At 42.4% G+C, this 17,841-nt stretch overlaps 1 protein-coding gene and 1 non-coding gene across 2 annotated transcripts; both read right to left on the bottom strand.

Moving 5' to 3' along the window:
• Positions 1–254: 254 nt before the first annotated feature.
• On the bottom strand, positions 255–17,655 carry TIMM23B (translocase of inner mitochondrial membrane 23 homolog B). The gene is made up of 7 exons (XM_059476868.1): positions 17,524–17,655; positions 17,027–17,085; positions 14,098–14,191; positions 13,796–13,880; positions 11,547–11,605; positions 8,887–8,997; positions 255–818 (listed from the first exon to the last, which is right to left on the bottom strand). Exons 1-7 carry the CDS (start codon positions 17,618–17,620, stop codon positions 703–705), a joined length of 621 nt encoding a protein of 206 aa, XP_059332851.1. The 5' UTR covers positions 17,621–17,655; the 3' UTR covers positions 255–702.
• On the bottom strand, positions 12,104–12,306 carry LOC132076557 (small nucleolar RNA SNORA74). Its single transcript, XR_009418938.1, has one exon. It is a non-coding gene; the product is annotated as a small nucleolar RNA SNORA74 (small nucleolar RNA).
• Positions 17,656–17,841: the final 186 nt, after the last annotated feature.

The following is a 17,841-nucleotide window of genomic DNA, read 5'->3' as shown; positions in this document are numbered from 1 at the left end:
TGGCAGCTGCTCTGCAACAGCAACTGTATTTCATCCATAAACAACCAATTTGTTAGAGCAAAAAAGGGAGTGAAGTCAAGCCCTGCTATGCCTTACTGTAACATCATCAGGAGATCATCAGCCTGCTTGTGCACTTCCCCTCACCCACCAATTCCCCCAGGATTTCATCACACAGGTCCTTTAAAATTAATTCATAGGTAGGTCACTGGATGCAGAATGCTTTTGTGGCAGGAAGAGCAAAGGATAGAAATGGGTTTGAGTAAGTACCACCCTTTTTATTCTGATGATGTCCCTTTTGCTAGCTTGTCTTGTGCTGTCAGAATAGCAAGCCCTGCCTGTGCCATGGCTACTGGGGCTGTGCTGCTGGGACTGCAGGGAGTGCTCCATGGACACAGCCCTTACAGGACCCAGCCAACCTGGCAGCGAGCAGGATCAGCTATGGGGGCCCAGCATGCCTGGCAGCTCTGGCCAGGAGACACCGTCTCGGTGGCCACTCTGGTCACTTGCAGGTCCAACAAATATTGCTGCCTCTCCAGCAACTGGCTGGCAGGAAGGGCCAGTCCAGCTACACGGTGTCAAGAGGTTCCTCCCAGTACAGCTTCCATCAGTTTCACACTAATTGTAAATAAAATAGCAAGGGGCACCAGATAGATCTCACAACTGATTTGATTGGTGACTAAGCAAGCGTGTCCTCTGCCCTGCTCACAGGGACTGCCGGGCTAGGGAGCCCTTCATGTGCTCCCAGTTGTTGTACAGGGCGTAGAGGCCGGTCAGCGTCAGGCCTGCGATCCCACCTCGCGCAATCCCGCGCACTCCGCCTGCAAGAACAAACACATGGCAGCTCGTTAGTGTCAGTGTCAGGGAATGGGCAGTGAACAGCAACTGCCAAGAAGCTGTTTAAATCCAGAGGCATCTCAATGAACAGTCCTTTCTAGAGTAACTCTCCAGTAAGGGTCCCTGTGCTTTTTGTACCTTCCTCTCAAACCTGCTGCCAGGCTCATGGTCACTCACTCCTGATCCTGACACTAATTCTGCTGGAACAGCTTCCTCTCAAGCTGTGTTAGCACCACTGCTTCAGGGAACCACTACAGAGCACTGGAAGCCAAGGTGGCTTTACCCAAGTCCTACTATTCTATCTGTCTTTATTACATTTGTTTTTACAGATAGACATGCTCTCCTCTGGTTACAAAATCTCCTCCAGGTTTTCAATTATGATAATTAGCTCTGGGCAGAATGAGAAAGAGCAGAAGGGAAATAAGTGAACAAAACAACAGCTGATATGGGTATGACATTGGATTCCAGAGATTCATTAGGGCCATCATGCAAAACCTATTACTGCTTCTGTGTCTTTGGAATTTTAAAACTTTTCAATTAAAAAGTAGGAAGTAGATGAAAGGGATTAGCTAGCAAGTATTTACTATGGTGTACGTTGAACAGCTTCTTTATTCTTTTATTAATAATCAGAATTATCACCTTGCAATGGTAAAAACTGAGTCACACAGGTGAATAAAGTCTTAAGGTGGTGGTGAGCACGTTAGTGTAAGGCAGAAATACAGGGCAAGTTTGGCTACTGCCTGCAGGTAGTGCACCTGGCTGGAGCTGGGAGTCAGGTGCCATCCTGTGTCCACTCCATCCACATGAGGACTGGGGTGTACAGGGGCACAAGAAGAGACTTCTGCTGCTTTTACTAAACAGCAAAACCCTTCTGTGCCTCAGCAGAGCTCCCAGAATGCTCTATAAATGCACAGAGCACCTGGGAGTATGACCCTCAGTGCTAGGAAAACTTCAGAGAGTTTGATTCTGCAATGTTTATCATTGCAGCTGAACCAAGCTAGATAATGTGTACAGTGTATAGAACAAGGCCAGTTTTGCTGACATCAAGATAAAAAACCCTGCCTGCTTTATTGGAGGAACTGGCAGGGCAGTTCGGGTTCCTCAAACCTGAAAACAAACATACCTCAGTAATCAGAGAGATTGTGTTTGGATTTTTTCCCCCTTCCATTATGGGTCATAAAGCTGTCTCACAGAATTGCCTTTAGGCTTTTAGTGAGGCAACAAGCTGTTGGCATCAGCTAGACTGACACTGTGCTGCAAGGTTAAATGGGTTTCACTGGAGTTGTTAAACCTCCCTGTACTGCCCAGGCACGCAATGAAACCAAGAAGCTGCAGAAGTGGGACTTGGTATTAGAAGACATGTCTAGCCATAGTTTCTAGAAACTTCATTGCCAGACCAGCTGTGACAATTTGAGAGGTTTTTTAGGGTATAAGGCTGAGAACTAATTGCTGTAACTGTTGGGAATTCAATAGCTGTAAGAAAAGCCCTACTGAGTATGATTTATGTGCCTAAATCAGCATTTAGGAAAGCAAATGTAGATGTTCTGTTTGCTAATTGATCCTGATTTTGTTGCACAAAAAGCTTTTCATAAGAAGGGCTTGCAGCTGGGTACACAAAACTAACCACGTGCAAGCGGTGTCTGGCAAAAAGCCACAGGTGAAATTTAAAGGACACTTTGTGCAAAACAAGTATTTGAGATAATCTCTAAAGAACTGACTCTTCATTCCTGCTGGGGTAAATGAATACAACACTAGAGCCCAATTTTCTGCTGTTCAAATTGGGATTCAAGAGATCACAGCAGGAACCCCCAAAGGGGGCTCATGAGCATCAGGTGTACCAGGAAATGTGGAACATCCTCACAGAATGTGATGCACTGCAGAACTATGACTATTCCTGTAGGCTCTTTCCTTACCCCTCAGGTTCAATTCCTCTCCTTTCCCCTTAAAATCCTGTTATTCCTATGCAAGAACAGGCAGGGGAAGGATGATGAAGCCTGGCTGCAGATTCTGTGAAGTCAGGGCTGTACAAGAAAGGTGACACCCTACATTTGGGTCACTGAGCTGCCTTCTAGCATCCATGTATGAAGACTTTAGATGTGCTGCTCCTACTGCAGCAAATATTGGTGTTGTCATGTGCTGAGCCAGCCAGGTAAGGATGGCAGCTCTGATCCCATTGTCAGAAGTTAACCACAGGGCCTAAGGCCATCTGCAGGCCTGCAGAAACTTAGGGACATTCCTGGAGATGTTTCATGAACAGGGTACTAAACTTGTGCAGTTGGTATAGGGGCATGACTGAGAGAGAAAATATCCAGGAAAACATGCAAGAAGTGTTCCTTTACCAGTGTTCCTATACTATGCTTCTACTACAAAATGTGGGGGGTTTTTGGATTTTTTTTGGTAGCAGTTGCTCCTGATTTCTGAACTACCTTTGAGTAAATATGTGGCAGACTTCAAACAGTAATGCACTTTAGAACACAGCCCTGCTGCTGGGCAGAAAATCTTAGGGCCTCTGAGAAAATTAACTTGTTAACAAAAATGAAAAAGAAACTCTCCACTCCCATCCCAGCTGTGTTTGCATGATAGAACACGTTCCCACCCCTCCTCTGCAATCGCTCTGTGCAAGCCTTTGATACCGAGTCTGCCCTGACAAGCCCTGCTGAAACGTGGCCCTGAGCCCCTAATCTTGCATGTCCCAGTAAGATAAGGGTTCCAGCTGACAGACACTTCTGGAAGCAGGTATTCAGAGATCAGGCACCTTGCACAAGAGTTGAGAACTGCTGTGGCTTTCCAAAGGTACATCTGATGCTCCCTAGATGGGAAATTAGTTCTCTGCCTTCAGCTGCTGCACTCTTTCACCTCCAAGTACTGTCCCTCCTCTGTGGATTTCAATAGGTTCCAGGTTACACTGTGCCATGGCACATATTGCATTCCAACAGCACAGCTCTGCATTTCAGCACTGCAGGAGCCACTCCTAACACTGAGCTGCACCTGTCCAGTAAGTAAAACCATGAGGGAACCATGGTTAGAACCATTAGAACCTTAATGTCTCTTTTTTCAGAATGTTACTCCAATGTCCTGGAATAGTTCCTGGAATGTTTAAAGCAAGAACCATCCAATAGCAAGCATTACAAATACCTTCACCAAAACCTCAGACCCATTTATGCCAGACAATAGAAGAATAATCTTTAAATTGTGATTAGTTTTCCATCTTTCAATCTCTCTTGGATACTCTGAATGAAAACAGCTTCTCTTCCTGCCAGACCTTCAGGAACAAAAATAATTTTAAGTGGTTTAAAGGGCTCAATTCAAGTGTCCAAGGCAATCTCAGTTTTGCTCCAAATTCAAGCTCAAATAATCAGACCATCTGAACCATCAAGCAGTCATTTGCTTGAACCCTGTGGGTGGCCTGATGTCATTAGAAAGTATCAAGAATTTCCTCCTGTTGCTCCATGGGGTTCATTTCATGAAATCTTGTAAGTAGTGGGGAGGTCTGTGGATACAGAAATTACTGAGGAAACTGATAAAGTTCTATTTGGGAGCAAGATATATTCCAGAAAAGCATCTTCTATTTTCATATTGCTGCAGCTAAGGCAATATTGTGCTTAGAATACAGAAACAACAAAACTTGAAAGAGGGAACATTTCCTGTAGTTACTGTGGTATGAAGGCTAAATTAGAAAAAACAGAAGGAATCTACAATTTAACTTACTGGTTTGGAAGTACTAGAGCTGTTGCAATTCCTTTGCAAACATGATTAAAATTTGCTGTATTCTCACTGAGTGAAAGCAGCAGCAGCTGTCTGACTGGAGGCTACTTCAGCTACTGTAAATGAATGGCACCTGCAAACTCTGCAGATCCCTGCAGCTGAGTCCACTGCTCCTGGCTACCAGGGCTGGGCAGCACTGCTTTCAGTGGCCACACATACTCTTAGACATCAGTCCTCAATAACTAAGAAAGCCTCAACAAGCTGTTACTTGTACTGCTGCTTGTACATTGTCCTAACCTCTTCCTTATTTCAGATTTTAAAAAAATCCTTTCTCTAAACATCATTTGATTGATAATCCTATAGACATGTTATGTTAAAAGGGGTTCTTAAATTTTCAAAATGTCTCACAGCCCTTAAGGGATGACAAGCCAAGTTCTTTTTCCCAAATACTGCAGAAAAGTAAGATGTCCTAGACTGTACCTATAGCAGTCCCCAAAAAGCTCTTCCCCCTCTCCAGCCAAGAGAAATGAGAAAACAGCCTTGTCTGGCCCAAAGAAAAACATGGACTGGGCTCAGAGAACAGGCTTTTTATAGCTCAAGAAGCTGTCAGCTAACACAGCTGCCCTTAACTGCCCACAGGATGTCACAAAACTGATCTTTAGCTCCCACCAGATCCTACTGCTGGCAATAAACCATTCAGCCCTTCCTAATTCATAACATATTGGCTTTTCAGGGTTGTGTTCTGAGGCCTTAAAATGACAACTGCTACCTTCAGCTATTGCTAGCACGCAGTTCCTGTCCTTCCAGACACACCAAATCATGTAACATCTATTGTTCAATGGCATGAGATGCTGTAGCTAGGATCGGGTTCCTACTGCACAAAAGTAAATTTAGTTTGTCCAAAGAATTAGTTTACTTTTGGTGCTGTTACCCTTAACCTCAAGAGAGGAAAAAAAATCCAAGAAAAAGAACATCTACAACCTGTGTAACCCTCAGATAAGAGGCAAAGGTTGGTTAACTTTTTTGCTTACTGAAGTCTGTCAGGAATTCCAGTGAGAAATTAATTGCTGTCACAGTGGGTCAGGCCAAAGTCCCAGCTAGTTCATCTTTTCCTGAGTGATCAATCTGCATGCCTGGGGAGGAGTGCAGGAGCCTCAGCCAGCTGCACCTTTGTGACAACTGGAGCCATGCATTTTCATGGTGGGAGGGTGTAACAGTGACATAGTGCACAGTGACAATCGTTTTTGTTTGGTGGTTTGCTGCTTTTATGACTAATACAATGATAAGAAAACCAAATAAAGATGGTCAGTTTAGAAAAGAGGTTGAAAGCACAAGAAAGGAGGCTGAACATTTGCTTTAAGATACGTTTGTCCTTTGTAACATTTATCAGAAAAAACATGGCATAACAGATACTAATTTCTGCATTTGCTTAAAATTAAAGAATAAATAGTATCTTATTAAATGGAAAAGCCATCCTTGTGGACTTAGAATATCAGACCCCCTTTTAGCAAAACTTGAATTGACTGAATTGCTGTAACATTTCTATTGCATATGCCACTGGCAGAGGAACCCAAAGAGTTTTCTTCTAACTGTTACCCAAACTGAATGTTCTGGGTAGAAGTTTAGTGGTGAGCTCAAAAAATTGCTCCCATGAAGTTTTAAGACTGGTGTAACAAATTAATGTGTACTCTTATTGCTGCATTTGGGCTAAAATCTAGTCAGTAATTGTGGCATTAAATTTAAACAAATGTGAAAGCTGGAGATCACTTTGGTCAGATGAATGAAGCAGAAGTTGTTACCAAACTCCTCACATCAGTTGTCCATTCCCTCCCCAGAGGTGTCTTGTGACCTAAGCCATGCAGAGATGGAGCCCAGCCCTCACCTGCTGTTACTGGGGACTGAACTGCCTCAGTCACTGCAGGGGGAGTCTCAGTGAGGGATGGCACTGCCACTGAATGCAGGGAGGGCTGAATTGCCACTGTACTCACTTGCAGAGCTTTCAAACCTCTCTTTTCTCCCACACAAGCTGTGTCAAATAGCTTTGCTTGCACAAAAATGCTCACAATCAATGGCTTCAGAACGTGCAGGTTCTGTTTGACTGCTGCCATTTTGGTAATGATTAACACTTCTACAAGGACAAATTGTGAAAACTGGGACCAGTTTGGGGCAACCAATCTTAGCCTTACAAAGTCTTCCCAACTGTTTTTTTGTTCCTGTCCACTCATCAGATGCTTAATCATTGGTTTCAGAGATTCAGTCTAGGTTTTGCAGTGTTCACAGGAGTGTATTTCAGTGCAGAACAGATTCTGATGTGATTCCTCTACCAGTGCTGTGGCAGAGCATTAAGTTATAGTAAAAGACCTGCCATACATTTTCCCATTTCTTCTTAAGTCTGTTCCTGATCTCTTTACAAAGCAGGAATGATGGAAGTGGGAAATCTGAGTCTTCGAATAGCACTACCTGCAACTCTGTATCCAACCCTTGTGGACTACAGAGCAGCCTTAATTTGCAGTGGCATGTTTCTGTGAGCTTCTATCTGACATTGAAATATGGAGATTTATAACTCAGTGTTCTTGACAGCTTTTACATTTCCCTTAATGCCAACACATCATGGCATTCTATGTAGCACAGGTAATTATTACAGTCTTGATGTGTCAGATGTCTGCTGATCTTTTGCATGGTTTAAATATTCCAGGTTTTAAGGTAAATATGTACATTGATGCAGTGTAAAGGCAGAACTTGTAAGTTTTACCATACAGAATAAGAAAAGGTTCTCTGGCATAGGAGAGGCAGCAGTTTCTCTGCACTATGGTTCATAGGCACAACACACACTTGAAATACAATATTGTAATGAATAGAGATTTACTGACTTCATTTGCCTTTATAAGGACTGCCATTAGCTCTGTAGATCTTGTGTTACAAAACAAATGTCCCACTGTGCTCTGGTAATAAAAACCTTAGTAGTGTCAGATGACTGTGCATGTGACTGGAGTAGTTATCTCTGATTGCACTGTGCCAAAAAATATTACACATAATGCCAGCTCTATACTTCTGCAAGGTAAGAGGGATGCTTCTGCTCAAGTATTAGATGACAATTCTCCTCATTAATAAACTCCTACAGAAAATATTAGGCTTCTGTATGCTACCCTTTCCAGCTGCTCTTGGTAATCTGTCATATCACTCATGAAATCCCAAGGAAGAAATGGATTACAGGAGAGCAATGTGTCCATGCAAAGTTAAGAGTCTCATATTTATGAAGGCTGTTCCAGCCAATTATTTGTGGCTTCAGGTAGTCTAAGCCATCAGGAAAATAGAGTTACTCAAAGTGTTTTACCCTGAAAAAAGAAAAAAGCCTTCAGGAACACTGTTCAGACACTGAGGCCCAGTTAGATATGCAAAAGTACATAGGTCAGTTCTTGCATTATCTCCTCCATAAAATGCACGTGAGTCATGCAGCCAAACATTTACTGAGTAACTTAAAACATAAAACTTTTTTCCATGTGCTAATGTCAACCTGTGATGCCCAGCAATCCTCTAAAAAATATACCTCCAACTGTTAAGCTTGGAACATGTGTTGGCAGCCATTTTGCTCATGAAGGTCAGAGCCTCTCTCCTGCAAACAATTCAGTTTGCATCAGCAGTCCCACCTTAAATCCATGCTGCTCTCAAATAACCTTTTTTGTTGGTTTTGACCACTATGCAAAGACTAGAATCCTACCCCAAGACAACAGTTATGAAAACCTAAGTAATAAGTTCATAAATACATCAATTTCCCTGTGTGTAGGGTTTCTGCAGCTCCAGGTACCACTATCATGTGAATTACTGTCACATGGATCACTTGTAGCAAGTTTGATCTTCATGCAATCAATCTCTGTGTTCTGTGTTTTCCTTCCCTGTCCCCATTCACTTTGCAAGATAGCTCCCATTTGCTGCATCCACTCATGGACTTGAGAAACAACTACATTTATTCCTGCTAGTGCTGAAAACATGGCTAGGAATGATGTGGGTATGCATTTTATACAACCTCACCATATATCTGAGGAAATAAATGTCTGTTTGTTCAGTATACATGTACAACAGTCATAATTTGGCTCTCATGGTTACTGTCCGTCCTGTGCAGTTGCAAAGAATCAAATTTAATTCAGCTGGATTTTCTTTTTTTAGTGCAAGTTTTCTTTAGGTAGCCTTAGGTGGGTCAAAGCATTGTGGGTTAGGGGACACTGAGCTAACAGCCATTTTTACACTGTCAATTTTGAGAGCAGGACAGTATTTAGTAAAAGTGATGAGAATCCTAATAACTAGGATAAGCACAAGAGAAGGAAAAGGAGAAATATTTTGCTACTCTACCAGTGCTTTTGTACAGCATTCCTGTCAAGGTTCCAGCAGCTATGGTGTTCAGGTCATCTTCTGCACCTCGTGTCTTTTCAATGATGACTCCAAATGCACTGTAAAGTAGAGCTGAGGGAAAAAAAAAAAAAGATTAAAAAACCTTCCATGGTCTGAGGCCCAAAGCTTAGAATCCAGGCTTGGTGTAGCTATTTAGACTATGCTTCTGAAGAACAAATTTTCTGCTTACTTGAAGGGAATCCTCTGCAAAATCCCATCTTTGGTGTTTCTTTTCCAAATCTCTTCCTGATAGCTATTCCTTCTTTCTTAAGCTACAGTTTGGTTATAAAGTAGCATTCTTCATGACAATATGTGCTATAAAGTACTGACTGAAGTTTAAGCTTATTTTGCTAGTTCAAATTTGTTTGAAAATTCAGTGTTTAAATTTGTACTGGCTGTTTCATTCTGTCTTCTGTGGATGACATGAAACCCAGCACTTTCTAGATAGAGAAAATTTCTGTCCACATGTGACAGTGGTGAAATGTGAGTTAAGTACAGCATTCAGATCATGCTACCAAGAGCTGGAGTATAATGAGCTTTGTTTCTTTTAAAAATGATTATTACAATGGTTGGGATTTGACATTTACAGCTGTTTCACCTCTGCTTGTGCATGAAATCTTTATCCCTAGAGGGCCTTTTCTTTGGGATAAGTTTAGGGACTGTCCTGGAAAGGACTGAAAAGAGAAATGCATGGGCTTTTTAGCATGGATGCATTTATCATTTATACATTTTGATGAAAGGAAAAGCCCCCCCCTCATGATACACTCATATTTCATTCTGGCAAAGAATAGTAGAGTATGTCACCATTTTGAAGTGACAAAGACAATGGCATTTATTTTGTTCCTTTTCCTCCAAGAATTTGAAATCTTTCCTTCTGCTAAAAGGCAGTAAATCCTTCATAAGCAACCACAATGATGTCAATGAGTTAACAGCAGCATCATTCTCCATTCAGCACAAGCAAGGGGATTTCAGTTTTTCTTAGCAGCAAGGAGATTAGCAATGAGGGAAGGAAAAGCTGAATTCAACATAATTTTTTCACACAGTTCCACACAGATGTTGCCTCTATGATGACTGACAATTTTTGTCATTCTGTTCCTGAACAAAAATAACCTCTGACGTACAGAAAGGCTGCACAAGGTGAACTAAGATGCAAAAATAATTCAGTTCCTTGAAAGGAATTTCTCTGGTAGCTAGGACAAGAAAGAGGTCTACCAGAATCCCAAATATAAAGTTCTGCTTAAGTCTGTAATTTTGGAGGCCATATTTTGTAAGAAAAATAACAATTTGTTACTGGAATGCACAAACATTTTCTTGAGTAATCTTTCTTCAAACACAGCTGGAAAAACCTGTTAATGTGTCACTCAAATGAAACCTTGAACTGCAGTGTGCCTGCATCTCAGTTCTCAGACATGTTTTTGTTAGACTTGGAACAAAAAAAAGAAAAAAAATCCAAACAGGAAATGACCCATAAAATTTAGCAGGCAACATATGCATTGCTTATAGAAAAAAATGCCTTTCTTGCTGTAGCTCAGAATCTGCCTTCCAACCATGCCCTCTATACAATGTCTCAAAAGCTAATGCCTCAATTAAATGGCAGCTAATCTGCTCTTCAGAAATAAGACTGAAATAAAATGTCATCCATGCAACTTAGCCTGTACTTTGCTGCATTTCTCAAAAGTCAAACAGATGTAGACTGGGTTGTAACATAATGTAGCCTCTGATTTAAATATTGCTAACTCCAACTACAACTTTGTAGGACAACAAGTTCCATCATTATTTTTCTTCAAAATAATCTAATCAATTTTAGATGTCTCCTTTTAAATATTCTGCATCAGTTTTCATTTTGAGAGGGGATTGTAATTTCTAGGCCATTAGTTATTTCACTGACATTTATGAATAATCTTGTTTTTCTGAGGCAACTTATGTGATTTTATTTCACAGCCCCGTCCCACCCAAATCTCAGTTCATACAAGTTTTTTCCTTATACATCAGGCTACTGGTCATTTTCTTTTCTCTTTCTTTCTAACCCACATTAGTTATAAGCAGCATTTAGGTTTAGAATTAGTGTCCCACATGTAATTTTCCTTGCTAATGTACCATCATTTAAAGGATAAACCTTTGTACTGACTATCACATTGTTTCCTGTTGAAGTCAGAAAAATGTTTATGTGAGGAAGAAAACATTAGGCAGTTGGTCACACGACTAAAGAGTCTCAATGTAGGTTATGAAGTTATTTCAGAAATATTAAATTCTGTTTTTTGATTTAAGTTGTAATTTAATTGGAATTTATTAACACACAAATATCTGTAGTTTCTAGTTATTTCTGATATAGCTAGAATTTTAATTCAGTAAAACAATATAATAATGTTTATAGTACAGTAAAAAATTTGGGTTTTAATTAAAGGCTTTTGGCTCCTTATGCTGCAAATCCTATTTCAGCCTTTAATTTTCATGTCTACTGAAATACTCTCAAGTCCCCCAAAGAAAAAATCCTGCACTTTTTCCTGATGGATTTAATAAAGAAAATTTAGAAAACACTCTTATTCAGATAATACATAAATACACTTTCCCACAATTCCAAATTTAAGTTGTTTTCCCTATGAAGGAATGAATTTACTTACCCAGTGATCCCAGAGTGTTAGCCCATAATGCTCCTTGCCTTGTCACCATATTTAGAATTCTGTAAAGGAGTTAAAGAGGTATGAGAACCTTTAGCACTCTGTTTACATCAAGGCAGTGTTTATGACAGTAGGGCTTCTGTGTTTACACTATATACGTGGTTGACAATACTGCAATGAAGAAGTAAAAGCTTTTGAATGCAAATATTCAGTCTTGTCAAGTCTTAAGAAAATCTTTCTCTCTTGACCCTCCCCAAGACTCAAGTCTCTTCCCTTCAGATGACTTTCTAACCCAAGTTGTCCTTCCTTCCATGGTGACCCCACACAGCTCCAGGAATAACTGACACACTTATGCAGACTTAGCTGGGTAAAAGGTCTCCAAGAAAGCCTCAGTGCTCCCCTACAAGGACCTTGTGGCAGGGAGTGTGGGGATGCCTGAGCAAATGGTGTGGGCAAAAAAGCAAGTCTGGAGTGCAGTAAGTCAGGAAGGGAAGATTCAGTGCCTCCCAATCCCATCTGTGCACCCAGCAAAAGGCCAAGAGGTGTCTGTGTGTCTGCTCTGTGTAGGCTTCCAGACTAGCACCAAAGAGGAAAAGAGAACCCTTAGTGCGCTCTCAGAGAAGCACAATGCCACTCCTTGCTGGCACCAGCTGTCCCCACAACGGTGACAACAGCAGCCAGAAGAAATGACTGATCTTTATCTCCCAGCAGTGTAACACTGTCACAGGCATGGTATTGCTCTGGACAGCTGACTACCACTGGAACTGAAGTTCACGTTAATGTCAGATACTTTAATTGCTTTATGTTCCTTCTGATTTAATTTTCTATTGTTTTTCCTTTTTTTATCATTTTAATTAGGACACAGGTCATTACTGAATATGGTCAGGCAATGAACTAAGCAATAATGGAACATTTCATTTTGAAACAAGAGGGAAAAAAAAGTCTAAGAAGCCAGGCAATTAGTAATCTCGCCTTAATTACAACCCCCACCTTTCAATTTTATATTCATTCTGAATTGATAAGAGAATCAGTAATTCTAACAACCATGGCATACTGTAAGGTATTTGATGACAAGTGAATAACAGCAAAATTAAATTTCATTAATAAATAAATAAATATGTGTACATTAAGGATAAATCTGGAAGAAATCTAACTAAGTATCTGTTCTGTGCATCTGATGAGGGAAAACCAGACCCTAATGCACTGTTGGGAGGTGATGACCTTCAGCAGACCTTTGCCCTGCAGAGCCAGGATAAGAGCAGTGTGTGCACTGACTGCCACCTCCTGGGCTTGACCTGCCAAAGTTTGTGCTTATCATCATGGCTTTCTCCAACTCTGCTCATTCCAAACCCTAAAATACAATTCTGTTAATCCAGAGCATTATGAATGAGTCATAATTATAGTGGTGAATATTTTGATAAAGAAAGGGATGAATATAGAAACAATTTAAAAAGAAGCAGAGCCAATATAAACTGTACCAGGAAATATGAAATTACTCTTCTAAAATTCCCTTGTTCCAAAGTATTCTGGGAGTGAGAATTTCCCATGCTTTCCCTCAGTTGTTCTGTTCTGGTTTCCAATGTCTCTCTCACTGAGGTTTTCCTATAGCTATGTCTAAGCTGCCATTATTTTAAGAAGAGGCATCCTGTAGAAACAAATGTTCCTGTCTTTGCTGTGTTCTTTTGAACAATCAGGTAATGTGAAAACACAGCAATGCCATGGGTGCTCCTGGATCCATAACCCAGAGCAGCTCCCCCCTGCAATGCCTGCCCAGCAGCACACACCAATGTCAGCCCTAATGCAAATCCAGGCCCAGCTCTGCATTTGAATCTTTTCCTGCTTGTGAAAAGCTTGGGAAAGAAGGGAGACTTGTGCTCAGATAAATTACAGCCAAAAATAGCTGCAAGTAAACAGCAATGCTTCTGGGAATGCTTCTACATATAAAAACTGCTTTGACTTTGAAGTAGATTTTTAGTAAACATCAAAGTAGTAATTATTTCTCAAATATTTAAGGTAAGTCACAGGATGCACCAATTGTGACCAAACAAAAAGCAAAAAGGTTGACCTGAACATCATTGTAACTAAAAACATGTAATAACTTGATCAAGACAAATACTGACTCCCATTTGTCCCCACTAAAGAAAAAAACCCAAAACATTTATTTTTGCAGTATATTCAGATCTAACCTTGTATAAATTGGAAGAAGCAATTCTGTCACTAAGAAGTACATTTTTTTTAGATGGAACACTTACTGTACATTTCTAGGTTTTGACCATGCCATATTCTGTGTCTCCTTCAAGCCAAGTCTCAAACCATTCAGTGCACCAAATGCTGCCCCTAGTTGGAATAATAGCAGTTATTACTTTTAAAGAAGAATGACAATACTAGAAGAAAATCCTGAGACTAGAATTCAGTGTATAAACTAAAATCAAGTATCTCTTTACTTTAGAACAGACAATGTCTTGCAGAACAAGACACTTCCAATCTCATCCATCACTGTAGTGCACAGGTGTTACCTGGACAGCTGGGAAAAGTGGAAACCACAACCACCTACCTGTCATACAACATCCTCCAATGGTAAAAAAGGCCAGCTCAAATCTGCCTCGAGTTTTGTTGGCTCCTGTGGGCAAGATAAACTCATCTGTATCCTGGGGGAAAACAAAAACAAATACTTTTGTATTTTCCAAGTCCAGTTCAAAATGTAAGCCATATTAATTTTTTTCTTCAATCCATGCAATAAACTAAGGATGGATGAGTATTTCTGGAAAATTCTTGCCCACAGTAGCAGAGATGGAATACACCATGACGATAGAGTACTAAGCATGAAAAAGGCCTGTAAAAAGTTCAATTGACTAAGTGCTTTTTTTCTCCCTAGCTGTGCTAACTTTTTATAAATTACATCAGTCAGCCAAGGAACTCATACTGTGTGGGTTGTTGGTTGTTTTTAATGACTATTTGCTTAATTACATCTTGCAGCAGGCAACACAAGCCTTCTAAAAACATTCCTGTTGTCTGATTACATAGCACTGTTTCCTCACTGAGCAGCCCAGTCTGATACAATAATGCATTAATTAGTTTCCCACTACTTTGATACTAAACAAAAACTGTCTTTTTATGAAAAGAAGAATTCCTTGCACTAAGTGACCTATTTAAGAATGTGAAAAATGCAAGGAATACACTCAAAACTAATGATGATCAGGCATGAAATACGTGAGGTTGGGTCATTTTTCACTTGTCCATCTTTCTCCCACAGGGACATGCTTGTATTCTTGCAAACCAGTGGCCTAAAAAGCTACAGAAATGGCCTGGAGAGATTGGCAATGTACAGAAATAAGGTGTGCCAAGGCACTTCTTCAGTAGCAGACACTGAAGATGCCTGCTGTTGATAAGGTGCTAAAGCAGCAGATCTCTTTTAAGCTTCTGTGCTTTCTAGCCACAGTTTTATCCATCCCTGCTTAACTGATGCATGACTCCAACAGCTGCAGGCTCAAGGAAATGCCTTGAGGGGTTTTACTGGCCCACTCTTGACTGAATGTGAATGGCAATACAGAAAAAATAGCTCCTAAAATTGTGAATAGGGTTATCAATAAAATGAACCTACAATATGGTTCCTCTCTTCCTTGTAACTAGACAGCTGGAGAAATTCAGTGGTTACACAAGTTAGCAGTTTCTAACAGTTTTCACTACTGTCCCAAAAGTCAAGATGAAGCAATCCTTGTCCATGTAACATCTAAGTTTCTAGAGGCAACCTCCAGAGCCCATCCTCCAGGCTTCTGCCAAAGGCTGCCACACACACTTATAACACCTGTTACCTGCTGCAGGCAACACAGCATTGCAAAAACCTCTTGTTCCATGCCTGCACTCATGGACCAACCAAAAATGTGGGGTTTAAGGTAACGAGTACCAGTGTACCATTGGTTATTATGGGAAGACCTCTTATACTCTGAAATATTAGCTATGTCTTTTTCCTTCAGTATTTAGAGCCCAAGGAACCTGTGGAGACTCTTTACTGCAGCCCCCATTGCTAAAAGAAAGGTCAGTCAGTGCTGGGCACTCAGAGGCATTCCCACACCTTGTGATTCTCTAAGGAAGAGACCTCAGCTTGTATGGGCAACTTGTTCAGGTACAGAAAAATGGAATTCCCTTTTATTTCAATGCAGTTTGCTCTTACTTCAACACACTAGAGCTAAACATGAAGGGCAGGGAAGTGTTACAACACAGACTGCAGCCTCTAGTGTTACATCAATAAGTATTTTTAGAAGTGTTTCATGGCACTAATGCCAACACCTTTTCATTTAAAGCAAACATCTCTGTTTCTAAAAATCTCTTAGTATGCACTTTGTTCCAAAATCCCTGCTATACCATTTTTAACACCAACATATTCTCAGAAAACCTACTAACTGAACAAAACCACTTGACAGAGTGTTTTTGGAGAAAGAAGCTGAGATTATTTAGACTTTCTGACCACTCAACAGCAGCAGCCACAGTACTGCACTACTGCACCCACTGCCACCAGAGACACAGCCCTTCTGTGACCCCACAGGTCTTCTATCCTTCTGGGAATGCTACATTGTAACCCACACTACAACAGCTTCTAGGCCCCAGAACTGCATGCACAGCTTCCACTTACAAAGAAACAGTGACCCAGGGTGCCGTGGAAGCAGGCACAGAGCTTAGCAGGCAACTGCTGACCTTTAACTGCTCATTCTAGAAAACATCATGTTCTCAGATAATGTCAGCCATGTATGTAGAAAAACACTAACTAAATAAAATCATTGACATGTGTACTAGTTAGATTAACGTTTTTAGCTACAGTTAATATTTATGAAAATGGAAATCATTACTTGATTTAAAATATTTTTTTCCTTATGATGGTCTCATTTTATATCAACTGATGTTAAGATGTACAAGCATGACAGCTACATTATTCTATAGAATAAACCAGGAAATTTTACTTCATGATGGTCTCCCTTCAGCTGGGTAAAGACATTAAGACAGTGATATGAAAAGTGCAACTGCTGTGATGACAAAGCCTGTTATCAGATCTGGAGCTTGGCTGAACACCTCAGTAAACTGATGGAACTCCTCACAGTTCAGAAAACTCATCCATGAAAAGAGGGGAGAGATTCTGGCTGCAATTACTGACTGAAGGGGCTCAGTGGAGGTGTGAGCAGTGCCAGAACTTGTGTGAGGTGCTGTTGGGCTCTCTCCCTCAAGGCAGGGAGGGAGATCTCTTTGCAAGAGCAGCAGGCTTGCACTGACACAACAGCCCTACCTATCCTCTGCATCATCAGTGCTCATTTTGTTCTAGACGTCACATCACTTCAAGGTTTATTAAGGACAATACTGAAAAAATTGTTGCTTTCCGCTGCTCTTCAGTTCAAGGCTTCAGCGCACAGTGCCCAGCACCGCAGGAGGTTTGAGGTAACCATGGCAAACACTGAGATCGAGTTCAACACGATAAACGCACGCCACCTTCTCACCTGCACTAGGTACTTGGGGTCCAAGTTTAAATACGGTGACAAAGGGCTCATCCCAGTTACTAAAAGGAAAAACACAGAACATTTTAACACCAACGATTCACATCCTGTGAGGCAAAACCGGGCAGCTCTCGTGCGTGGCAGGAGGGGACATTGTGCCGTTAAGCTGCCCGACTCCCTCAGAGGCGGCACCGGCCGCAGCTGCCCCGTTCCCCTTTCCCTTTCCGGGCAGCGAGCGGCCGGGGCGAGGCTGTCCCTGTGACCAGCGCCCGTCGCGACACGCGGCCCTCCCCCCGAGGCCTGGCAGCTCCGCGCCCAGCCCGGGAGGTGCGGGCGGTGGGGAGCGGCCCCCGCGGCCGGGCGGCGGCGGAGCCCTCAGGGCCGCGTGATGCCGGCACCGCCACCGCCGCCGCTCCCGGTGCCGGCCGCCCGGCCCTGCAGCGGCCGCTGCGCGAACACCGCCTCCCCGGGCCGGCCCCGCCGGCCGCCCCAGTACTCACGCGGCACCCCGGCCAGGTCAGCGTGCGAGTAGCCGAGCCCGCCGGCGCCGAAGAGGCCGCCGAGCCCGGTGCCCTTGGAGTTCCCGCCGCCCTCCATGGCGGCCCCGCGCCCGCCGCCCTCGCCGCAACCAACGGCTGCCGCAAAGCGCCGCCGCAAAGCGCCGCGAAGCGCCGCCCGGCCCCGCTGCTTTGCGGGTCGCCATGGCGACGGGGTGAGGCGCGCCGGGCGCCATCTTGCTCGAGAGCCGGGCCGCGCTCGCCGGACGCCGCTCGCTCCCGGCCCCGCCGCGCCCCCCGCGCCTTGGGAAGAGCCCGGCG

Source organism: Ammospiza nelsoni, chromosome 8, assembly GCF_027579445.1.
Source record: "Ammospiza nelsoni isolate bAmmNel1 chromosome 8, bAmmNel1.pri, whole genome shotgun sequence".
NCBI classification, from domain to species: Eukaryota; Metazoa; Chordata; class Aves; order Passeriformes; family Passerellidae; genus Ammospiza; species Ammospiza nelsoni.
Note: the sequence above shows the minus strand (reverse complement) of the source record. Positions and strands in the feature narration are given on the sequence as shown.

What these genes read in the sequence shown, in the direction of transcription:
- TIMM23B (XM_059476868.1), bottom strand. Translation starts at nt 17,620, where the DNA reads ATGGAGGGCGGCGGGAACTCCAAGGGCACCGGGCTCGGCGGCCTCTTC. An exon ending in TGACCTGGCCGGGGTGCCGC is followed by an intron (nt 17,086 to 17,523) that starts GTGAGTACTGGG and finishes TTTTCCTTTTAG; the next exon opens with TAACTGGGATGAGCCCTTTG. An exon ending in TCAAAACCTAGAAATGTACA is followed by an intron (nt 11,606 to 13,795) that starts GTAAGTGTTCCA and finishes ACTCCTTTACAG; the next exon opens with AATTCTAAATATGGTGACAA.